The sequence below is a fragment of the Ochlerotatus camptorhynchus genome, unplaced genomic scaffold, assembly GCF_037179485.1.
Source record: "Ochlerotatus camptorhynchus isolate MF236.1 unplaced genomic scaffold, CSIRO-AGI_Acam_v1.1 ptg000324l, whole genome shotgun sequence".
In the NCBI taxonomy this organism is placed as follows: Eukaryota; Metazoa; Arthropoda; class Insecta; order Diptera; family Culicidae; genus Ochlerotatus; species Ochlerotatus camptorhynchus.
Window position 1 is genome coordinate 5161317 of NW_027040812.1, and position 23153 is coordinate 5184469.

At 38.8% G+C, this 23153-nt stretch overlaps 2 protein-coding genes across 2 annotated transcripts in view; one reads left to right on the forward strand and one right to left on the reverse strand.

The window, feature by feature from the left end:
- LOC135707975 (uncharacterized) lies at positions 1-11601 on the forward strand. Its single transcript, XM_065229885.1, has 6 exons — positions 1-87; positions 497-1191; positions 1252-1500; positions 10463-10948; positions 11010-11210; positions 11269-11601. Exons 2-6 carry the CDS (start codon positions 517-519, stop codon positions 11524-11526), a joined length of 1869 nt encoding a protein of 622 aa, XP_065085957.1. The 5' UTR covers positions 1-87; positions 497-516; the 3' UTR covers positions 11527-11601.
- The window catches only part of LOC135708006 (neuropeptide FF receptor 2-like), a 19675-nt gene continuing 8086 nt past the window's right edge, over positions 11565-23153 (reverse strand). Inside the window, exons 2-5 of the mRNA XM_065229942.1 lie at positions 13005-13110; positions 12633-12936; positions 11906-12570; positions 11565-11849 (exon numbers count right to left, since the gene is read on the reverse strand). Of these exons, the coding sequence (XP_065086014.1) occupies positions 11565-11849; positions 11906-12570; positions 12633-12936; positions 13005-13082 (1332 nt within the window). The 5' untranslated portion in view covers positions 13083-13110. The remainder of the gene's footprint in view (positions 11850-11905; positions 12571-12632; positions 12937-13004; positions 13111-23153) is intronic.

Sequence of the window (23153 nt, forward strand, 5' to 3'; positions counted from 1 at the left end):
AATCAGTTCAGCTTGCATCAGTTCAGTTTGGAAGTTAGTGTTGTGCAAAGCTGACATAATCTACAGAAGGCCAGCCGTGCGCCACATGTGAGTACCAAATATTCGTTCGAAACATACTTCCTCCTAAGAATGTCTAGAATTTACTGGTATTCATTGAAGTTTTAACGTTTGATTAATAGGGAAACTTAGGAATTTTGGATAATTGTTTGTTTTAAATCATTGTTTATAGATAAGACTGTGTATATAGAAGATATACTATATTTATTGAAAAATTATCGTCGTAAAACGTAGTACAATATATTAAAACTAAAATGCATATTGTTCCAAATGTAAGTCTCTTATTTCTACGATGTCCATCAATAACTTTATAATCACAAAAAAGCAGCAATAACCGAACAAAGGTACATTCTTATCTCAGTCAATAAACACCATCGTACAAAATCGATAGCGAAAGATTAGCTTTACTATACCTACAATTTTTGCTTCAGTTTTTTAGCCCAATCCTCGCCTATCACAATGCTAGACATTCGTCTGCTGTCTCCAGAGCTAGCTCAAAAGGCTAGAGAAGAGCTGAATGAAGTTCCAGAAAGGATAGAGGAGGATATAGCGACCCTTCGTTCATGGCTGGCCAAATGTCCACACATCAAAGCTCGTACCGATGACCAATTCCTACTCATGTTCCTACGTGGTGCTAAGCACAGTCTGGAGCGAGCCAAACAAAAGCTTGACCTGTACTACACCATTCGAACTGCTCTTCCTGAGTTGATCAGAAATCGAGATCCTTACGATGAGAGAATGGCTGCTCTAATAAGAATGGGATCAGCCATTCCACTGCCGCACACTGATACTCCCTCAAGTCCTCGTATTATGCTAATCCGACCAGGCGTTTATGATCCTGCCAAGTTCTCCATTCAAGATGTGTTCAAATTCAACACGATGATGAGTGATATTATGATGAAGGAAGACGACAATATGGGTGTCGCTGGTCAGATGGGTATTCTAGATTTGTCCAACACAACGATGGCCCATTTCCTGCAATTCAATCCAACTTTTGTCAAAAAGGCTACTATGTGGTCTCAAGAAGCATCACCATTGCGTCTAAAAGGATTCCATTACATCAATACTCCTCCTGGATTTGAAACCGTGTACAATTTATTCAAATCTTTCCTGAATGAAAAGAATCGATCTCGGGTAAGTTGTGACTGTTTTGATGTATTTTGAATATTCCACTAAACTTGATTACGATTGTAGCTCATTGTCCACGGAAGTAACATGGAATCATTGTACAAACACATCCCTAAACGCCTGCTTCCTACGGAGTATGGCGGTGAGGCTGGACCGATCCAGGATATCATTGACACATGGGTGACTAAAATCGAAAGCCACAAGGATTTCTTCAAGGAAGAAGATCAGTACGGTACCGATGAGAAAAAGCGACCGGGCAGACCAAAGAACGCCGAATCACTTTTCGGTATTGAGGGTTCGTTTCGGAAGCTGGAAGTTGATTAATTGTAACAGTGAACTGTTTGCAGAGCGTGATGATTGAAGGATAATAAACATAAAGGGTGGATGGTTTTCAAGAAGTTTTTTTGTCATCTAGTATCGTAATGCTCTGAATACCGGACAGTCCATTAATGTGGATATTTCATTTTTAATTAATTAATACGTCTACTTTGCAACATGTGCAAACATGTGTGATGGTTCTGAACGATGATATAAAGCCATGTTAAAATGTATGTGCTATTTTGAGCATGGTAGGCATTGACAATCAACTTTTAAAAGTGTCTAGATTTATGAAATAAGTGTCTAAAGTTCGTTGCATTACGGTAGTAAGCACGCTCCTTGGTTTTCAAACCTTTCTAAATCAGGCGCTAATAATTTTCATTCAATTTGAACTCGTTTGATTGAAAATTGACTTTACACAGATTATTTGACTGGAAAATATAATGGAAGCTATTTGATTATATCCTACAAGGCTTTTACCAAATTGCTGAAACGTAAGTGATGATGATGATGATGATGATGGTCCCACCCTACAAAGGTTTGAGCCGGACGATTTTTCTTTAAGAAACTTAAGTAGGTATAACATCTTAGCCGACGCCGGTGGTGTAATGGTAAGCGTGACTGCTATCACACCCCAATGGGTCTGGGTTCAATCCTAGCTGCGGTCGGTAGGATTTTTCTGAGGTATTAAAATCTCTGGTTTCCTTCGGAAGGCAAGTAAGCCGTTGGTCCCGGCCCATATGTGTTGAATGGGTGCGATATCCTACGCAGGTGTAGGAACTGCCTTCCTTGCACATTTAATTGGATGGCAATCGATGTCCGTCGGTGATTGGCACGAGGTTGCGGAACAGAGACCGATGTTAAATAAAGGAAAAAAGTTTAACATCTTAACCAGATTAACACACAAAAACGAACTGGTTACAATTACAGATATAAAATCCCTCAATACTTGTCAGTTGCTTCACAGTGATAAATGTGAAAAAGCTTAGGCGTTCACCTCTTTGTTCACATTTTTGACCATCTCAAATATTCACAAGCATTCCCAGAGATCAAGAGTTCATGAATAATAAACAAAGCATTCTAATATACAAGCAACCCCACAATCGTAATTTTAGCAACGTCAGGAATGCTCACGAACCCCCGATAAATATCCAAATAAGCATCCATGTTCCATTTTTTTTATGTATTTAATTTAGTCCTTTATATCCGTAATACGCACGCGAGGCTCAAACCTTTGTAGACTACTCCAAACTACTTTTGACGTAGGAGTACGTCTTTCAGCAACATATTGGGGGTGCAATTAAAAAAAAACAAAATCGAGCGCATTACAAAAAGTGATCAGGTTTTGACCACTTATAACTCTGTCAATAGCGGATGAATTTTTATTCAAAACAAGCCAATTGATTGGAAATTTTCCTACAAATCTGCTTAAATGAGCACTTTATCAATTTTCAATAGATCACTATTTAAAACTACACAAATTTCCAACTGTTGCAATGGTGATAAAAATTATCACCGATTGCCTGCAAAAAGCGTACAGATTCCAAAATCTAATTGCATCCAGTCTCGCCGAGCGGTGTTTATTCAATCATCTCGTGATGAGAGTGGTGGTGTCCGGTCGTCATCAACAGCAGCAACAGCAGTAGTCCTCTCGGCGTGTGGCGTTGAACATTGTTCTCCAGTACACAACGAAAGGCTGCCCGCAAGCAACGACCTGCAGTCCACATGAGCGTCCATTCACCGAAGAAGGAGGAAGAAGCCGCACTGCTACTGATTGGATTCAGTAGCTCTTCGTAAGTCACTGCGGAATATCTATGCCAAGCACGTCACCCTTGTTCCAATCAGCATACAGCTCGCCAGCCTACTCTGTGTTGAACACCCTAATTGTTCAGCATTACACAACCATCACGACAAAACGTTCCTTTTCAGGACCACCATAAATTTGTTTGAGTATTTTCTGGACATTTTTCAAGGTCATCAATCGAATGTCAGTTCCCATAAGTTTAAATCAGACACACCATGGCAACATTGGGGTGCAATTTCAAAAACTAAAGTCGGTCGTGGCACAAAAGTGGTCTGATTTTGATCCAGAGATGATGGATTTTAATTCTTAATACGCCAATCGATCGGAACTTTTTCTGCGAATCTATTAAATTCAGACTTTATCAATTTTGAAAAAGGTCACTATTGGAAATTGCACGAATGTGCAATTATTGCTATTATAGCTAAAATTATCACCAATTGCCTGCAAAAAGCACTTTCCCTAACACAGATTTTATAATCGAACTCTATCCGGTCATTCAATCACCGCGTGTGGCGAGTGGTGGTGTCCGGTCATCATCAGCATCAACAGTAGCAGCAACAATCAATACGAAACTAACGATTTTAAATTGGCTCACCACTTTAGTAGCCTAGTGGTCCCAAGCAAACGATTAACGTACCCTATTCTAGTCGAAATTCTAGTACTACGCAATGTTTGTTTTGATTCGCTATGAAAGTTTGACAGATAAAATGAGGGGTTATTGGTTTTTTCTATGTTTTGAGGGGTGAATCGATTAGCTTGGGACCGAAGAGAGTACCAGCAACAATCAATACGAAACTAACGATTTTAAATTGGCTCACTACTTGACTAGCCTATTGGTCCCAAGCAAACGATTAACGTACCCCATTCTAGTCGAAATTCTACTACTACACAATGTTTGTTTTGATTCGCTATGAAATTTTGACATATAAAATGAGGGGTAAGTGGATTTTCCTATGTTTCGAGGGGTGAATCGATTAGCTTGGGACCGAAGAGAGTACCAGAGCTGAGCCAAAAAGTTGAGCACGTTATTTCGGGACCTTCTAGTCTTAGAGTTACCTCTATGGTACCAGAGCTGAGCCAAAAAGTTGAGCACGTTATTTCGGGACCTTCTTGTCTTAGAGTTACCTCTATGGTAGCAGTGCTTGCGGTGCGTGGCGTTCTCCAGTACACAACGAAAGACTCCCCTCAAGCACCGAGCTATCAAGGCTGCCCTCAAGAGCCCTCGTGAACATCGTGAGTGTCTGAATGATTTGGGAAGTAAAAAAGTCACTGACAGCAGAGCACTCATTTGGTATATTTAGTCTGTATGTTCGATAGCAGCTATTCACGGTGTGCGTTTTGTTCATTCCCTGTAGCAAGTGCAAGTCAGAAGAATTGATGCTGCATAACCGTGAGCAATCAATTTTCCATAAGGCTGATAGAAAGGCAGCTGAGAAATGTATCTTCTAAAAGCGGTCCCGAATATAAATCTAGCGTTAGTGCTTTGTAAATAAAGTAAAGTTATTCCATTAATCCAGATGAAATTTCCTTAAGTTGCCTGCATATCCTCAATTGGAAGGGGAATATATTCCGTAAAGGGGACAAATGTGTTTTTGTGTAAAATGGAGGGGCTGATCAGAAATGGCTTAGTTTACACTAAATTGAGGAATAAGAACGAAACCACACATGTCATATGATAGTTATTTGGAAATTTTCTATTTGCTCTAATGTTGTTCTACCGTTTGTGTTGTGTAAGAGAGGCGACGGTAGAGCATGAGAGTACGAATAAAAACAGACTGTCGCGAATGAAAACGAAGCGAGTGTCGTAAAAAACGTCATCAGTTTCAACCCCTGGACTGGACGCAGAAGTCGGAGGTCGAGTTGAAATCTCATCTTTGTTAAAGTGACTATATACAACAACAAAAAACTACAAGGGACAGCCCTATGCGGTTCAACGCAATGATGAAGTAGGACCATAGAGGTAACTCTAAGACCACTGAGTCCCGAAGAAAATCATTATTATTTTTGGCTCACTCAGTACCAGAACAACGGTCCCAAGCAGTCCCAAGCTATTTCACTCACCCCTGCATGTTCTGCATGAATCCACACACCCCTGATGTTATCTGTCAAACTTTCATAGCGAATCAAAACAAACATAGTGTAGTAATAGAATTTCAACTAGAATAGGGTACGTTAATCGTTTGCTTGGGACCAATAGGCTACTAAAGTGGTGAGCCAATTTAAAATCGTTAGTTTCGTATTGATTGTTGGTAGGACTACCTGGTTTTATATAATAAATATTATTTGTTAACTGTAGCAGGAGCTTGTGTTTCGTGTAGGAATAGGAATTTGAGTGGGATTCTCTCTGATTGACCATGACTGCCCTTATGATATGAATTTTAGTTGGGACAGAAATTTAACTCTTTTGGAAAAACGTGGTGGCCCTGAAAAAGGCCGATGGGAGTACAGGCTTAAAGTCTTTGGAAGATTATGATGACGTGTAGCCAATTGGATCATCAAATCGGACCGGACAATCCCATATTCTTCGGCTCAATGATTGGGTACTCGCAAGAGTCTCGGCCCGTCTGCTGCTGGACAGGGGTTCAACTGCTGTCTGCGACAGGTTGGAAAGCAGCAGAACATCAGTGTCCACCCAGCTAAAGGTTCTCTCTTTTTAAGTTTTTCTCGTTAAACTCCTTCTCTCAACAAGTTGGTAAATCTAAGCCTTTAGCAAAAAGACGCTTAACGCTTTTTTTCGGCGAATTTATGATCCTGTTTCACGTCATGTTTCTTCTCTTTGCCTGTTAAGATAAATTAGTACATTTATGTATTTTCTCTACTGCGCTAAATCAAACGAGTAGAAATAAGAAGGGATGTCGGTTACGCGCTCGCATAATTGAAAATTCGAGAAACATTTAATCGAATAGCTGTATAAATCCTAACGATTAATCGTGATTCGAATAATTGGACTTGTAGGCATGCCTAGAAAATAGCGTAATTTCAATTTTTTTGGTGGTCTTTCGAAAATGTCCAACAGCAGAACTGCAACCAGCAAGTGTAACCCAAGAACCAAATAGGGTGCAAAGCTAGTTTTCATTGCTATGACGACGACTGAATTAAGGGGCTTAAAAGCAGAAGGGTGAAAGTCAATTATCTTCATCGATTTCCTCTTTTGATGACCACTAACCTATTTTGCACTATTTCTGCTATGCTCTTCTATCATCCAGAACAACAAACGTATCAATATGAATGTGTTTGCCGTTCGAGTTATTAACGCAACAGAAAGTCAATGAAGAGAATCGATCAAAATCACTTGCACTCCTGCTTGAAAAGTTTGTTTACAAGATTACAACTCTGGAGAGCATTTTGTGTGGTCGTTGGGTGCAAAATGTTACGGAATTGCATCCTCCCTATTCGCACACGCCCGAGGATCGAAGGCGAATGCCACTTCGACTTGTTTCGTCTACTAACGACTCTCTGATGGCAGTGTTGGGGAAGCAGCAATGCTATATCGACATGTTCCGTCTAGAAACGATTATCTGATGACTGTGTTGGGGAAGCATGTAAGTAATTGGTGGATTTATTAGTTATTTCGACGCATTTGGACAATGCTTGAGATGTACCACTTTTCAATAGTATCTTGTTAAAAATCAAGAGTCAAGCATTGTCATCGATGCGTGAAAATATTTCTGATCGATTGGTGATAAAATTATTGAAATTGGTCCAGGGACAGCCGAGTTATTAACGTTCATAATCTTTCATAATTTCGTACCATGTTCCATTTTTGGTTTTCACAAAGTGTGTTATAGAAATGGAAGAGCCGAATAACAGGCACTGGAGAAGCAAAATGGACACTCGTCTACGCATCAACCGACTCTCGCTGACAGAACGTTTTGTCACGCAATGAGAGGTAGAGCGATGGCAAACAACAATCACCAGTAATGGTCGCTGCTCACAAGCAAAATGCTACACTCGCTGCTGATGATGAAAAGCACAACGAAAACAGTGAAGACTTCTGCAGTACGATCATGAGAAAAAGCGAAACGACAGAAGAAAATGAAAATAATGCCTACGCATTCCAAGTTCGTCTCGCTAGGCGTGACTGTGTGAGTTCCAAAAAAAGCAGGCAACATTAATCGGAAGCTGTTGGGCTCACTCACCAACACACTCGCATAAGCAAGCAAAGCAGCAACTGCTTCAAAACGAGCACAGATGAGTGTCGTTATTGTCGGGAATGACCAGATCGGTGATGGATCACAACCGAAGATGACATTCACCAGCTGATTTTTACTTTCGTTAATGCAGGTTTAAAAAACCTGTTTAAAATACTCAATTGCCAAGGCAGGAACAATGTAAAAACACTTAGATATATATCATAACAATTAAGTCTGGTAATTTACTATAGTAACTGGAGCACCTAGATTAAAATGAAATGTATTTTTTTTTTTAATTTGGAAAAAAAACTTCTTTCGTCAACATGATGGATGGTCATGGAGAGTACATTGATAGGAATGTACAAAGCGTTACTACCATCAGCTGTTTGACGATCGTGATTGTGATAGGTCGCAACTCTGAGCATACCTTAAACATCCATCTTGAAGATGAATGAGAAAGATTTGGATGCGCGTAGGGGCTGACATAGTGTGGTCATTACTGCACAACAAGAGCATTTCAATTATAATGATATCAACATATATTTCAATATGATGATGATGATGATGATGATGATGATGATGATGATGATTGAGACTATCTCTCACGTAGCAAGGCGCCTGCACATACACCCAACCGGGGGATGTAAGATTCGCTTACAATTATGTGGTATTCATCATCAGAGGATGTTAGTGGAGACCGCATGAACCGGGGATGCGATATACCTTGCTGCAGTCCAATGCAAGAAAATTGGAGACCGAAAAATGTAGAGTGTATTAGTGAGGTAAATTAGTTATGTCGAAAAAATAGGAAACAGACTGCCGACTGGACTCGAACCACGAACGTTGCGATTATCAGACCTGTGCTTTCTCCACTGCTCTCTCCATACTTCTGAATATGGATAGCCTTAAAGCAAACATGAAGCGCTCATTCTCTCGCATACTCGACTTCGTATGCTTTTTCTGCTGGAGAGATTCGAGACAAGTGTGTGCGTCGTTCTACAATGTTCTACAATGTGCGTCGTTCTACAAGCTTACTGGTATTGTCGAAAGCGTAGATAGAACACGAAATAAAAAAGAAAAAAAAACCATTACATCGCCTGCATGGTCAATTTCTAACATTCGTTGCGATGTTCATGAACAGAGGATGATAGAAAACGGAACTAACATTCGTTGTAATAGATTTTTGGTTTGCGTGTAGCAATAGGCTGTCCTTGCAGGACGACTTGATCAAGTCCCACAATTATGCTCAACTTATTACTGTATGAAGGGCCAAAACGGATGAGTGGACCCGTAAGCAGAGACGCTTACGCGAAACCCACAGGGGATAGAAGAATCTCCCTCCAGAAACCAAGATCATACAATCTGAAGTGGAACGAGTCATCGTTCTGAATGATGCCCCTGTGAATGGGGAGAAGAGACCACCCTCTATCCACGAAATGTTAACGACAAGGAGTAGGCAATCCCACACTCCCTAAACAACATATATTTCAATAAATAATAAAAACTTGTAACTTAATTTGATCTACTCAATCTGCTCTAAACTTGAGTAAAATCAAGTCAGAGAGTAATATGTAGTACACACACATATACGCTTTCACACACACATATACGCTTAAACGAGCGAGGCTTTTACTTGAGTGCATTCCTTGTACATAGTTCGGTTGAGTCAGTATTCTAAAGTATGTTGCAGGTAACGTTTAACAATTAAATGAGAGGAGACGTGACGGTTGAAATCCACAATTTTTACCTGTGCACATATTTGCAAACCCCGCCCTCCCCTCTTTAGAGCGTGACGTACTCAATGGATGCTGGGACCTGTCAAAAAGTTGGACTATGAAAGTAGAAGTGACTTATCTTTTCTTGGCTAAGCGAGCCACTCCAAGAAGATAAAATGCGAATAACTGGAGCAGCTGTATCCTGCCGATTGACAGCAATAAGACGTAAGCACCAAAATCTAAATTGTTCTGCGGAAACATTTTTCTGTTCAGACATTAAAAATAGGTTGAATAATACACAGTTTGATTTCAATCGATTATTACCTAATGGTGGCGTTAAAATAAACTACACTCAAAACAACTTTGTCTTACATCCGATGTAAGGTTGGATTTATAACATCCTCTGCATATGTTTCCTACAACAAATATAATAGTGTTTGAATTAAATGACAAATTGATAAAAAAAAACTTTCGGCTCCGCAAAGTTTTTTTTTTAACAATGAGCCTCACCAAATAAACAAATAAAATAAAACTAATCTTCCGTTCTTTGGCAGGGCAACAAATTTATTATAAATGCACTACAAAAACTAGTACGTTTATATAATTTACGAAGAATATTGTTTATTTTGGTTATGTGAGAAAGGTAGTTTATACTGCAATGTAGATACAATTATTCTTATCAAAAGGACATCACGTTACTTTACTTCATATCACCAGCAAGCGATATGAGGCACCAGATCGTTTGTATTCATTCTAACTACAACCGTCAGCGAAAGCATTGCGACATTATTCAGCGGTAAGTAGAAGTGACTTTCAGTTTCATCTAAAACGGTTTCGGATAACTACTGTATTGTGAATGTGAATTGAGTTCATAATAAGTGCTTTAAATAAATATTGATCTATGACCATAACGATAAACTCTTAATACAACCCGAAAATAATTTAAAAAATAATATCAAGTTTCCATTAGCTCTATTAGTGTTGACACGTTGGTGACATGTTAGTTTCAATTATTTGACATTTACGGATACAAAACTATCACAAATATCCTTTTCAGAGGCATATTTCAAGTCACTCTTCGAAATTCATTGTAGAAATCCCAAAAGAAAAATTGCCAAATCATGCTGCAAAAAAAACGTGTGACACTTATCTATTCCAGCTGATAACCGCTCACCTGGGCTTATCAACATTGTGATTATAGCTCGATCTATAGCACTTGCGTTCAACCCACAACAAAGAATTATCGAATGGTATCAATTGTCTGCTATATTATGTTTGCTCACAGATTGTTCGGGAAGCTTTGTTAGTCCTGCAGCACCATGGTCAACATTCGACCGGTATCGGAAATTCTCAGCAAAAAGGCCCAGGTCGAGTTGAATGAGAAATCCGAACGAGTCCAGGAAGACCTGAATGTTCTCCGGCAATGGATTGCCAAGAGTCCGCACATCCGATCGCGAGTAGACGATCAGTTTTTGATTGCATTTCTCCGCGGTTGTAAGTACAGTTTGGAACGGACCAAGGAAAAGCTGGATATGTTCTACACGGTCCGGACCATGTCACCAGAATTGATAAGATCGCGAGATCCGGAGAATCCAAAGATACGAGAAATCATTCGCCTCGGCGTTGGATTGGCACTACCGTACACGGAAACTCCGGATTCTCCCAGGATCATACTTATACGGCCGGCAGCTTATGATCCAGCCAGGATCACCATAGAAGAAGTCATTCGAGTGAGCACCATGGCCAACGACGTGATGATGATCGAAGATGACAACTTTGTAATTGCTGGTCAGGTAAGTCGGCACTAGCATGGCTTTGGTTCTAAAATATTATCTTATAGTTATATTGATGCAGATTGGAATCTTGGATCTCTCTAACGTGACTATGGCTCACTTCCTACAATTTTCTCCGTCATTTGTTAAAAAAATGACCATGATGAGCCAGGAAGCTTCACCTCTGCGACAGAAAGGGTTCCACTACATCAATACTCCCAACGGGTTTGAAATGGTATTCAACATGTTCAAAAATTTCATGAGTGAGAAAAACAAATCTAGGGTAAGTTGTTTTGTATTCTACAGTATTATAAGATATTATAAGGATTTCCTCTTCATAGCTTTATGTTCACGGACATGATCTGGAATCACTTTATCGACATGTACCAAAGAGGCTTCTTCCAGCTGAATACGGTGGAGATGCTGGACCACTTCAAGATATTATCAACAGCTGGGAGAAGAAGCTTGTCTCGTATCGCGATTATTTCTTGGAGGAAGACCAGTACGGAACAGAAGAGAAGAAGCGACCTGGACGACCAAAGAATGCCGAAAGTTTGTTTGGCGTTGAAGGATCATTTCGAAAGTTACAAGTAGATTGATTCAAGAATGTCTACCGATTCACTTTATTTTTGAGATTTTAAATAAACCCTGCTGCTTGCAGCTTGTTTTGCTTATCCTGACACTGATCGGCCAGTATCAAATTACGGTTGTACAGTGAATATTTGACACTATTGATTTGTATTTCTTCCGTTGTGGCTTTCAGCTGGGACGATTTTGTTTCGCGTGAAGTTGTAACTGGTTTTTCTTGCTTCGGTTGGATGATCCAGTCCGAAAAATCTACAAACTTGTCACTTCCACATGGACCACGGGGTTGCAGATGACCGATGATCATTACAGCAGGTTCCTTCCTCTTTGGTTCAATCTATGAAGTGTATGTAAATTTATTAAGAACGTAGTCTACGAAAAAAAAAATGTTACCTTCTTAACTGGACCAGATTTCCAGAAGCATCTCCAAATCTTTGTCTTATTATAGGCCTTTCGGAAGTTGTCATTCGTCATTCCGTAGATAAGCGGATTGATGGCAGCATTCAGAAACATCAAATAATGAGAGACATACCAAAGAATCAGGAAGTCTTTTCCAATTTGATTACTGTTTGCAGTCACATACCGATTATATCGTATAAATACTAGAGTTGTGAATGGTATTCGTAACAAAATGAATACTACCAGCACTACAAATAAACACCTTGCCACTCTCCTTTTGTAGGTTACCGAGAGAGGATGTTCCCGGATAAGAACTTTCCGTTCGTAACGATCTAGCTTGAGGAAAATCAAACTGTAACAGCATATCATAACAGACAAGGGGAACCACACCAGAGCTCCTATTAACACATGCCAGTAGCGTGGTAGAAAGTTCGTGTTCTCTGCACAGAACGTCTCTAGATAGTTTTTCCATTGCCTCTCCTTATAGTTTCGGTAGACTGTCAACGGAAGAGCCAACAGGAATCCCACGATCCAACAGCATGCAATTAAAATTGAAACGCCTTTCATAGATAGTCTGGATTTCTTGGGAAATACAATTGCCGTTAGTCGATCGTAGCTAATACCACACAGGCAGAGAACGGATGTGATGAGAAGCAATCCTGGACGAGAAAATCATTTGTTTAAAAGTTGAGTAATTGGTTGCCATCAATTGTAAAATTACCTTCCAGGAAACCCTCCAGCTTGCAGCCAACTGCTCCCATCACGTAGTTTTGGTAAAAATCATGAAGCATAAACATCACCGGGCAAATAATGAGCGTAGCCAAATCCGCAACCGCCAGATTTGCTATCAGCATATTGGTAGGAGTTCGTAATGCCCGGATTGTGAAAATTATGCACAGCAGCGCTATGTTACTAAAGATGCCGAACGTGATCAACGGGAGAAATGTGGTTGTTTTGACTAGAATTTCCCACATTGGGATCGTCACCCATGTATCACGAGGGTAGTCGTAGATGCTGACGTTCATCTGAAAAATATTGGAATAGGATGACAATATGCCATAACATTATTTAATATTATTTTAATTGTAATTACCATAGCAAGATCTTCATCCGTGACATAGTGAACAAATTTTCCAGAATTGTCCGTTGCACCCATTGGTTTAACAAGCATATTATTTTCGAAAGATTACACTATCAACCTGATATAGAATGAAAAAAAAACATATAGTTGGAAATACAATAACTTGATAAATCAGTTTTGTTTGAAAGTGTGATTCATGATTAGTGACAACTGACATATTAATCCATTTTTTTTTTCGTGTAGGGTATTTTGATCACTGCGACCAGTACTTAGATCTATTGTGGTATATTCCTCGTTTTAATATTGCTTTATCAGCATGTCGTATCACTATTTTATGAAGCGACCGACATAGACTGTCTTCTGTGTTCAGAGTCTTCTTTTTTTATGCCACATAATCGACACATGTCCTCTTGAAGTTTTCCTATTAGCTTCAAGTGATATTTACATGGACAGTGTCCTGTTATTAAACCAGTGTACATACTGAGATCTTTCTTTGATAGTTCAAGAATTTTACTAGTCATTGAAATGCTCGGATTAATAAACCGTTTCGACTGCCTAGCAATGAAAGTGTTGTTCCAATTGGTCTCCATTTTCATTTTTTTTTCCATTTCTTGAACCCCATTCTAAGAGAGCAAGCAGAAACTTCATAGCATGGTTCTGGTCCTAGCTAGTGTGTCGACTCTCTCATTCCATTGAATTCTGCAGTGACCAGGAACCCAAAATAGGTTCACTTGGAGTGACATTGCATATACAAGTTTAGAATTACAGGTCGCTGATTTCAAAGCATTTAGTGCTGCTTAGCTATCAGACATAATGCAGATATTCGAATGTCTGTAATTTCTACGTAAGCAAATTTTAGAACATTGAAGAATTGCATGGACTTCTGCTTGGAACACGGTAGGCCAGTAGCCCATAGCTATTGAGATATTTATTCCTGGACCTGTTACCCCTGCTTCTACACGATTATCCGTCTGTATAAAAGATAAAAGACAATTGATCCAGGACGAATGTTTGGTCCCCCGTTGTCCCACAAATCGCGATCCGCATCTGCTACATTGTAAAGACGATCGAAGTGATATTTTTTCTTCATCAAATCTTCATTTTGTATCACAAGAGAATCAATGTTGAACACTTTTAGGATGCTCATATGTCCTCTAAGATCACCTTCAAGAAAGTGCTGTGACCGTCGGATCCTTCATGCACTCCTTTCGGCTTCTAATTGAATAAATTGATGCAAAGGATGCTGGCAAAGTAGAGCATCTAGTGCCATGCTTGGTGTGCTGCTCATTGCACCAGTATTGAGAGAGTGGCTAGTCTTTGCAGCCTTCTCAGCTTCTTCTGAGCTGATTTATTAGTTTTAGGCCACCAAATCAATGATGCATAGGTTATTCTGGGTCTAACAATCGTCAAATAAATCCAGTGGATCATTTTAGGTTTTAATCCCCATGTCCTACCAAAAGTTTTTTTTTTACTTATCCAAAGAGCATTTGTTGCTTTACTGATGACTTGCTCTTGATGCGAATTCCAGTTTAGTTTGCTGTCAAGAGTAACTCGCAGATACTTGACTGAATTTGAAAGTTCTAAAATTATTCCTTTCAGTTTAATATTATTTAAGGACTTATTTTTTTCTTCGTGTGAATGGTACAACAGTTGTTTTAGATGGATTAACATTCAATCCTTCGCTAGTGTACCACGATGAAACATAATTTAAAACAATTTGCATTCTACTTGAAATGACAAAGTCATTTTTTCCACGCACTAATATGACTATATCATCTGCGAAGCCAATAATCTCGAAGCCCTGTACTTCTAAGTTTTTGAGATGGACATCAACTATTAAAGACCACAGTAGAGGTGAAACAACACCTCATTGAGGACACCCTTTTACAGCTCTCACTGTTATGGACGACCTTCAAGGTTTGCTGAGGTTTCTCTTTTGCTAAGCATTTCGTTAATCCAATTAACTATGCTTTTATCGAACTCATGTTTCATCATAGCGTTTTTGATTGAGTGATAAAATGCATTATCAAATGCTCCTTCAATATCAATGATCGCTGCTAGGGAAATTTATTTTGATTCAAAAGATTTCTCTAGTTTTATAACCAGCGTATGAAGAGTTGTTACAGTTTGATATGCAAACTGATATTTATTTAAAGGAATTGTAACCAACTTTGACTTTATGTACTCATCTATTATTTTCTTCATTATCTTCAGCATAATGGAAGATAGGCTAATCGGCCTGAAGGATTTAGTAGACGTTTTATCCTTTTTACTAACCTTTTGAATAAATATAACCTTAACTTGACGCCAGGTTATTGGAATATAGTTTAATGTTAAGCTTGCTCTAAACATGTCTGTAAGAATAGGTGTCAATGTTTCTTTCCCTGATTTGAAAGTTTCAAGAGAATCAATCGCCCATTCAACTCGTTTCTCTGTAAAAATGTGTTGGCCAGATTTTGAGCATCTTTTCTGTCTCTTTCTGATCCAGTCGACTCGTTCATTGTTTCCTGAACATACGTCCTGGTTTTTCCAGAGACAGTTTTTGCTGCATATATATTCTGGTCTTCATTTATGTTAGAAGTTGAACATAGAAAGTGTGTTTTCATCATTATCTCTAACGTTTCCTCCACTGATCCATTAAACGTGCCATCCTGTTTTTTAAGAGTTCCTAGGCCATTTGAATGATCTTTTGAAAGAACTTTCTGAAATCTAGCAGCAATTGGAGTATTTTCAATGTTTTCACATGTATGCCTCCAATCCTTTCTTTTTGATCTTCTAATTTCCCTATTATAAGCTGTAAGGGCTTCTCTATATTGATCCCATTGCTATTTTTGCCCGGTTAAATAGTTTCCCGGGCTTTCTTTTGAAGTTTCTGTAAGGTTTTATTCCATATACCTAACTTCTGTTCAATTCATCTAGAAATTTAAGTGCTTAAAAATTGTGTGATTTATTACAATTGGATAATCAAAAACAGAAACAATCGCCAGTTTTTCAGTTGACCAAACTTTCATGATTCCCACCTTTTCGATGGCCTTATGGACCGCTGAAGGTGCTCAGGATATGTAAGTATTGTTTTGAGCTAAAGGGTGTCCACGATGAAATTGCCACACACAAAATTGATTCGCAAAATTCGAGTTTTCATCCGATTGCCATCAAATTTTCAGGGATTGAGAAATAACTATTAAACTTCATTTTACCATTTTACTCGTATTTTATTTACAGTCCATACGCAAATGCCCGCACCTTGGCCTTAACCCCGGCCATAAGATTCTGCACAACCTGTGAATCAACCGTTTTTTGCATGTAAACCCTTACTTTCTTGAGTTCCTCGTCTGTCTTCACTACCTTAGGTCGTTTAAGAAGGTGCTGCTTCATAATCGCCCAGTACTTCTCGATGGGGCGGAGCTCCGGAGTGTTGGGAGGGTTGAACATTTTCGGCACGAAATTGACCTTATTGTCCGCATACCACTTCAGCACGTCCTTGGAGTAGTGGCATGAGGCCAAATCCGGCCAGAAGATTGTTGGGACGTTGTGGGCCTTCAGGAGAGGAAGCAGCCGCTTCTGGAGGCACTCTTTTATGTACACCTGTCCGTTCATCGTGTCCTGGGTCACGAAAGGTGCACTCCGCTTCCCGCACGTGCAGATGGCTTGCCAAACCAGGAATTTCTTCGCAAATTTGGACATCTTCTGAGTGCGGACATGCTCCGGAACGCTGAACTTATCCTTGGCCGTGAAAAACAGGTTGCCGGGGATCTGTTTGAAGTCGGCCTTCACATATGTTTCGTCGTCCATGATGCAGCATTCAACTTTCGTCAGCATGTTGAGGTACAACTTCCTGGCACGGGTTTTGGCGGACTTGTTCTGCTTCTCGTCGCGTTTAGGGGCCTTTTGTACCTTGAACGTTCGAAGCCCAGCCTTAGTTTTGGCCTTCTGGACAAAACTTCGGCTTAGGTGCAGCTTCTTAGCCACATCCCTAACGGAGGCGTTCGGATTTCGGTTGAAGGCCCCAACTACGCGGTTGTGATTTTTGGTGTTGTACGGAATACTTTTTCCTTCACTTCTGGGCTTCCCATCGGTGGTCAACCGTTCCTCGAACCGCTTAATCACTCGCGACACCGTGGAATTCGCGATTCCCAACGTTTAAGCGATGGAACGATGCGAGAGATCCTTGTTCTCGTGATGAATGCGCAAGATTTTATCACGCACGAGCTGTTCTTTCGACTCCATTTCCGCGAGTTTTGATCACAGGACTTTAAAACTTGCAGGATGTAAATAATGCACTATGAACTAAATCCACCCAAATTTTCATTAAATTCTACCCAACGGTTAAAAAGTTAGAGCAATTTCATAGTGTGGCAATTTCATCGTGGACACCCTTTATTATTGGTGATGGCAAATTAAACTAGACCCAAAAGTGCAAAAAATGTATTTGAAATGCCTTTGGGGCATCCATTAAGTACGTAACGTGAAAGAGTATTGCAGCATTGTATGGTCTCCATTTTCAATCACGCACGAAGAAAGATTAGAATCAGTACAAAAGCAATTTCTATTATATGCCCTTCGTAAATTAGGTTGGACATAATTTCCTCTTCCATCATATGAAGCACGCTGCATGCTTATAAACATACAAACATTAAAAGAGCGACGTGAATATGCAATGGTTTCGTTTGTAAACGATATCGTTTCGCAGCGCATTAACTCAGCCAGCAGAAGTTTTATTAAAATTATTTTTTTATGTACCTACTCGACAAATCAGAAATAGAAATTTATTTGCCATAACCGTTGGCGTCTTACAATCAATACTGCGAAACCATTGACTTTTCATTGTCTCGGCATAAACTATAACAATATTTTAACTTCATTCCGTTATAACTCGTAAGAAGTAAAAATAGAATAGCAGACAACTTTTTTTAATATTCTTAATAAAAACAAATTTGTATATGTATTTGTACAAGTCTACATCGGTTGATGAAATAAATAAATAAAACGAAAATAAATAAAACGAAGTTGACTATCTACAATACGGTGGTCCTCTACGGCCACGAGACCTGGATTATGCTCGTAGAGGACCAACGCGCCTTGGTGTTTTCGAACGGAAGGTTTTGCGTACCATCTACGGTGGAGTGCAGATGGATGACGGAACGTGTAGGAGGCGAATGAACCATGAATTGCACCAGCTGCTGGGAGAACCATCTATCGTCCACATTGCAAAAATTGGGCGACTACGGTGGGCTGGGCAAGTCGTAAGAATGCCGGACGACGACCCAGTGAAAATGGTTCTCGAAAGCGACCCAACTGGAACAAGAAGAAGAGGCGCGCAGTGGGCAAGGTGGATCGAGTAGAGTAGAGACGACTTCTTCGGACATCAGAGTACATCTAGGCCTTAGCCTGCTTGGTAAGGTAAGTTATCCGCCATTGATCCTCTAGCAGATGTGGTAAGTTTCATCAAATATTGTGGTTAATTTCATTCTAAATTGTAGCCAATTCTATTTTTTCCATTGATTAATTTTGTTTCCAATAAATTGTTCTATGTAACTGAGAGCTATTTTGATAAAATTTTAACTAATCGCATTAACGCAATTTCCAAATAAATGTATCATTGGTCAATTTCTTAACCTAAAACATGATAGCACAAATGAAGTGACAGACGACTGGAAAGTTAACTGGCAAAGAAATCAATAAATTCTTAGAAGGTTGTGTCATCAGCCACCAGATGGGATAGTATTTTTGTTTTTATTTGAACAAAGTTGATCTTTGACAGTGTGCAAAGAATGTATCATTTTGTCATTTATATTTATGCATTTCAGTTTTGAGTAGAGTGAAAGAGATAGAATCAAAACATTATAGTACACTTGGTGAAAATGCTAGTACAATCCAGTAGTAGTGTTGCCATGTGGTACAATCCAGTAGTAGTGGTGTTGCCATGTGGTACACTGAAAAATTGCAATAGCAGGTTCGTCACCAAAGTTTTTGAGCCGCTCCATCTGTCACTTCGTTTGTGATGATAGTTTTATCTGAAAATTGTAGCCGTTGTTCACAAAGGCTGTGTCCATTTATGTTGAAATTGGTGAAAAGTTGAGAATTTTTTCGTTAGACGTTGTTAAAATATTCGCTGGAAATTAAGCCAAGTATATTAGTAATACACAAGTAAATATAGGCGAAACCAATAGATGCTAAGCGATTGTTTCAGCCTCTGGCGGTGAATAGGGGAACCCTCAAAAGAGTGATGAGGTTGAAAATTTTCACCGTGAAGCATAGGAACAGGAAAATACTTTCACCTTTCCTGATTAATGTATCCACCGCAGGTGCTTGAAATCATCATCCACGTGGAATATTTTGTTTTCTGTATCGGGTTTGCAGTGATCCGGCTGGTGCTTCCATATATTTTTGACGAGAAAAATTAAGATTTATAAAATTGTCCCAGCGGTTATGATCTTCCGGATTTTTAATGTGTGGTTATTTCAGCTGTACATCAGTTCAGATCTGTAGATAATCGAAAAATAAGACCACTCCCGATGGAAATTTGCAAGTTGTGCAATAAAATGTACATTATTTTAAGTTTTGAAAATCGTCATTATGATGTAAACAAATGGATTAGATGACATTTCCTCTCAAAATCGGCTAGCGCAATCTACATTGATGGTGCATGAAAAGAGTCTATTACAAATTGTGATGGGCCTAATTACTATTACCCTTAGAAAACGTGATTTTAAAGTTTTAACCGATTTCGTTATAAGTTGCGACAAATGTTAGTACCAATGTTATTAATTTATGTAGAATCTAGCCTGTTTTTTATTTGAGTCTCTGGGTGGAATTTACTAGGTGTCAATTTTTTAGCAAAAGTTTGTACGCGATTCCTTGGTGGTGACCGTTATAGATTTAAATAAGTTCACTTGAAAGTTATCAGTTATGCAATGTTGCTTGATGTTGTTTCCAATTTATTATAGATCAGTTCATTCAATCAAAGTGCGTTGTTACTTTGTACGTAAAATTTACGATTTCAGAGTTGGGAGGAAATGCTATACTATCAACTTAAAGCCTCAACTCTGGAAAATCGTAAACTTCACGTACAAAGTAACAACACACTTTGATTGAATGTAATAACTCAAGGCGGGATTACACAGCAAAAAATTAATTTTGATATCACATCGAAGGGGATGCACATCAATCGCGTCAAAAATATGGTGCAATATTACTTGCCAAAAAGGACAAAATTATCATTAATACAGTGCATGAATGACATTACGCTGCTTTTACTGAATTTGTTTAATTTTGTTGCCATAAAAAATACATGAGATTTTTGACATGATTGAAGCCCATCCTCTTGGATGTAATATTAGAATTTATTTTTGCTGTGTACCTGTGCTGCCCAAGTAACACATAAAACATCTTTTGAAAAAGAATTAGAACGGATTGTTGTATAAATGTATTATAAGAGATGCAGAAAACATCCTACGTTATATATGAGGTTTAAAGATGTTTTCTTCATACTTCTTCGATTCAACATTTTCCAAAATAGTTTTCTTTTGCTTTTATCTTAAAATGTTATTTGAACGTGCATCTTACTGTTTTAATACTACTATAAAACTTGTCGTATACAAAATCAATACAGATTGACGTAAACATTGACGGTGCCATTGAGCCGGACTGTCTCTTCATGCCGTGATTGACAGTTTCTTATGAGGTATTCGGAGGTTTGTTATAAAGAAAGTTGAAAATACTTTTTTATGACATCTCATAAATTAATACAACTGAAAATGTGCAGGTTGTCTTATAAGGAGTTGAAAATACGTTTAAATAACATTCTGGCAATTAGATGTACGCTTTGCTACTAACAAAACGTCTTCATGACGGATCGAAGGCGTGTTGAACGAGAAAATAATTTTCATGCCATTGGCAAGAACATGATAGATACTTATAACAAACCTTTCATCAAGCGGTGTTGGTCTAGTTAGGTAGAAACAAGTCTACCACGCCAAGGACCAGTGATCGAATCCCATGCTCAAGATTTTTTTTATTGTTTTTTTTTTGTCGCTGCTTTTTATGATGTTTCCAAAATACATGTTATAGGACCAGTATTTAGTTGTATAAGCTCCGCGTCTTGCGCTTTTTAGGTTGTATAAATGTATTAAATGATGTATATTAAAGTATTAGTGATTCTTTGCGTTAGTCATTACAAAGTATTTTCAACTTCTTTATGACAAGCCGTGTTGCTTGGGTGATGTACACAGTTCGAAATAGTAGTGTAAATTTCTGTTCAATATGATGCACATAAATGGAGCGTCACATATCATATACGTTTACATTATATATCATGTAAAGTTCTGACACATTTCAAGCAATGTAACAAATATTGTATACAAAATCCCATCTTTGAAAACAACATTGTTTACAAGTTGCTCGGTTGCGTAAAATGAAATACAAGTTTACGTGAATGAATGTTTACATCACAACTAAAATTCAGAATTTTTATCTGTGTAGGTACAGCACGTAAAACTAACCTACTGGTTCTCTCTGAGATGAATAAGTTGGTCATAAAGGTCATAACGAGAGGAGCAACACAATAGTTGGGTAAAGATGAATTCGACAGTGAGCATGCATAAGGGCGTATCGATTATTTTCATCGATTTTCTCTTTGAATTGCTACAGCTAAACGCAGCACCCAACTAACAATTTTAGCTGCAGATTAGCTTATACAGCCAAAAATTGGCTTATACAGCTAATTTTTGCCTGTATAAGCTAGTCTGCAGCTAAAATTGTTTGTTGGGCATTAAGCAAATTTTGTTCAATGCAGAGTTGTAACAGGTTGTATTGGCTATCAAAAGCAACAGAAAACGCACAAGCATAGGAAAAATCGATTAATTTTGCATTTACAACTCACTCACACATATATAACATCAGAAACGAACAGCAGCTTGTGCGAGCCGCACACGTTCGTATTCGCATTGCTTCTATTTTCTTCGATGAACGCAGAATTCAAGCTGAACATTTGCATTAGGGCCTAAGTAACATTGATCGATTCTCTTCGTCGACTTTCTCTTTCGTTAATAACTTGAGCACATAACCGTTTCTTGATGTGTTTGTCGTATTAGATGCTAGATAAAAGCTTCTTTTATCGATCTGTGTGCTGAGAATACCTGGTAATGTTTTTACATGACCGTGGGGATGCAAAGAGAAAGTCGACGAAGAGAATCTGTCAATGTTACTTAGGACCTAATCCAATGTTCAGCTTGAATTGAGCAAAACAGACAGCTGAACGTAACATGAATGATTCTGAGTGTAATAGTGTGGATGATTTCTCTTTTATTATTTTTGCCATGCTGAGCCTTTTACGATTGCATTCTGCTGAGTGAGCTGAATGAGAATTTTGCAGAAAGAATCACTTTTTATTTTCTAGCTTTAAACATACATTGACATATTTGAGTTGCTGTTAATATGGAGAAAACGGTTATACTATAACACATAAACATAAGCATCAAGAAAATACCGTAAAACTGCTGTGGTCAATTCAACTGATTTAAATCAGTGAGCCAAAAACGATCTGACTCGGCTATTTAAATCTTGCGCATTCAATCTGGTTCTCCGTCGGTAGAGAAAATTTCTTGCCTTTCAGTTTATCTTTCTTTCCTTCTACTGCTGTCAGTTCTGAATCGACCTGCTGAGTCACTTGGTTCACTCAACAAATTCCACATGCCATCATCATGTGTCTCACACTTAATTTTGCGCTTATTGTGAAACACATCCATTTCATGTGTGAATCTTATGCTATGAACCATGCCTGAACACTATGGATTTGAATTGTGACACACTTGGATTCTATGTGTCTCATATGGTGATATCAATAGCTTTGCACACCATAGTTCAATATTCTACAATATTCTACTTTATCGACTTCTACTTTACCGACTCTAAAAATTGAAACGACTAATATGACAAAACTGCCAGAGGCCAGAGCTTTCACATATCTTTTTAATGGGTCTGATTTGGGATTCGATCATGGACTGTTGGGGTAAGCTGCTGCCGGAGTCTTCGTTCTATCCGAGGGGGACGACTCTATCTACGCTGCAGGAAAGATTGTGTTGTGCTGTGGCTAGCTGCTCGCACGCTGAGTAGATAGAAAGAAGATTGATGACGATTCTGAAGATTTCTTGCAAAAAGATG

Excerpts from the sequence above, each read along its gene's own strand:
- LOC135707975 (XM_065229885.1), top strand. The coding sequence starts at position 517 with ATGCTAGACATTCGTCTGCTGTCTCCAGAGCTAGCTCAAAAGGCTAGA. Across the intron at positions 1,501-10,462 it reads GTTCGTTTCGGAAGCTGGAA|TCCTGCAGCACCATGGTCAA; the intron begins GTTGATTAATTG and ends AAGCTTTGTTAG. Across the intron at positions 10,949-11,009 it reads ACTTTGTAATTGCTGGTCAG|ATTGGAATCTTGGATCTCTC; the intron begins GTAAGTCGGCAC and ends ATATTGATGCAG.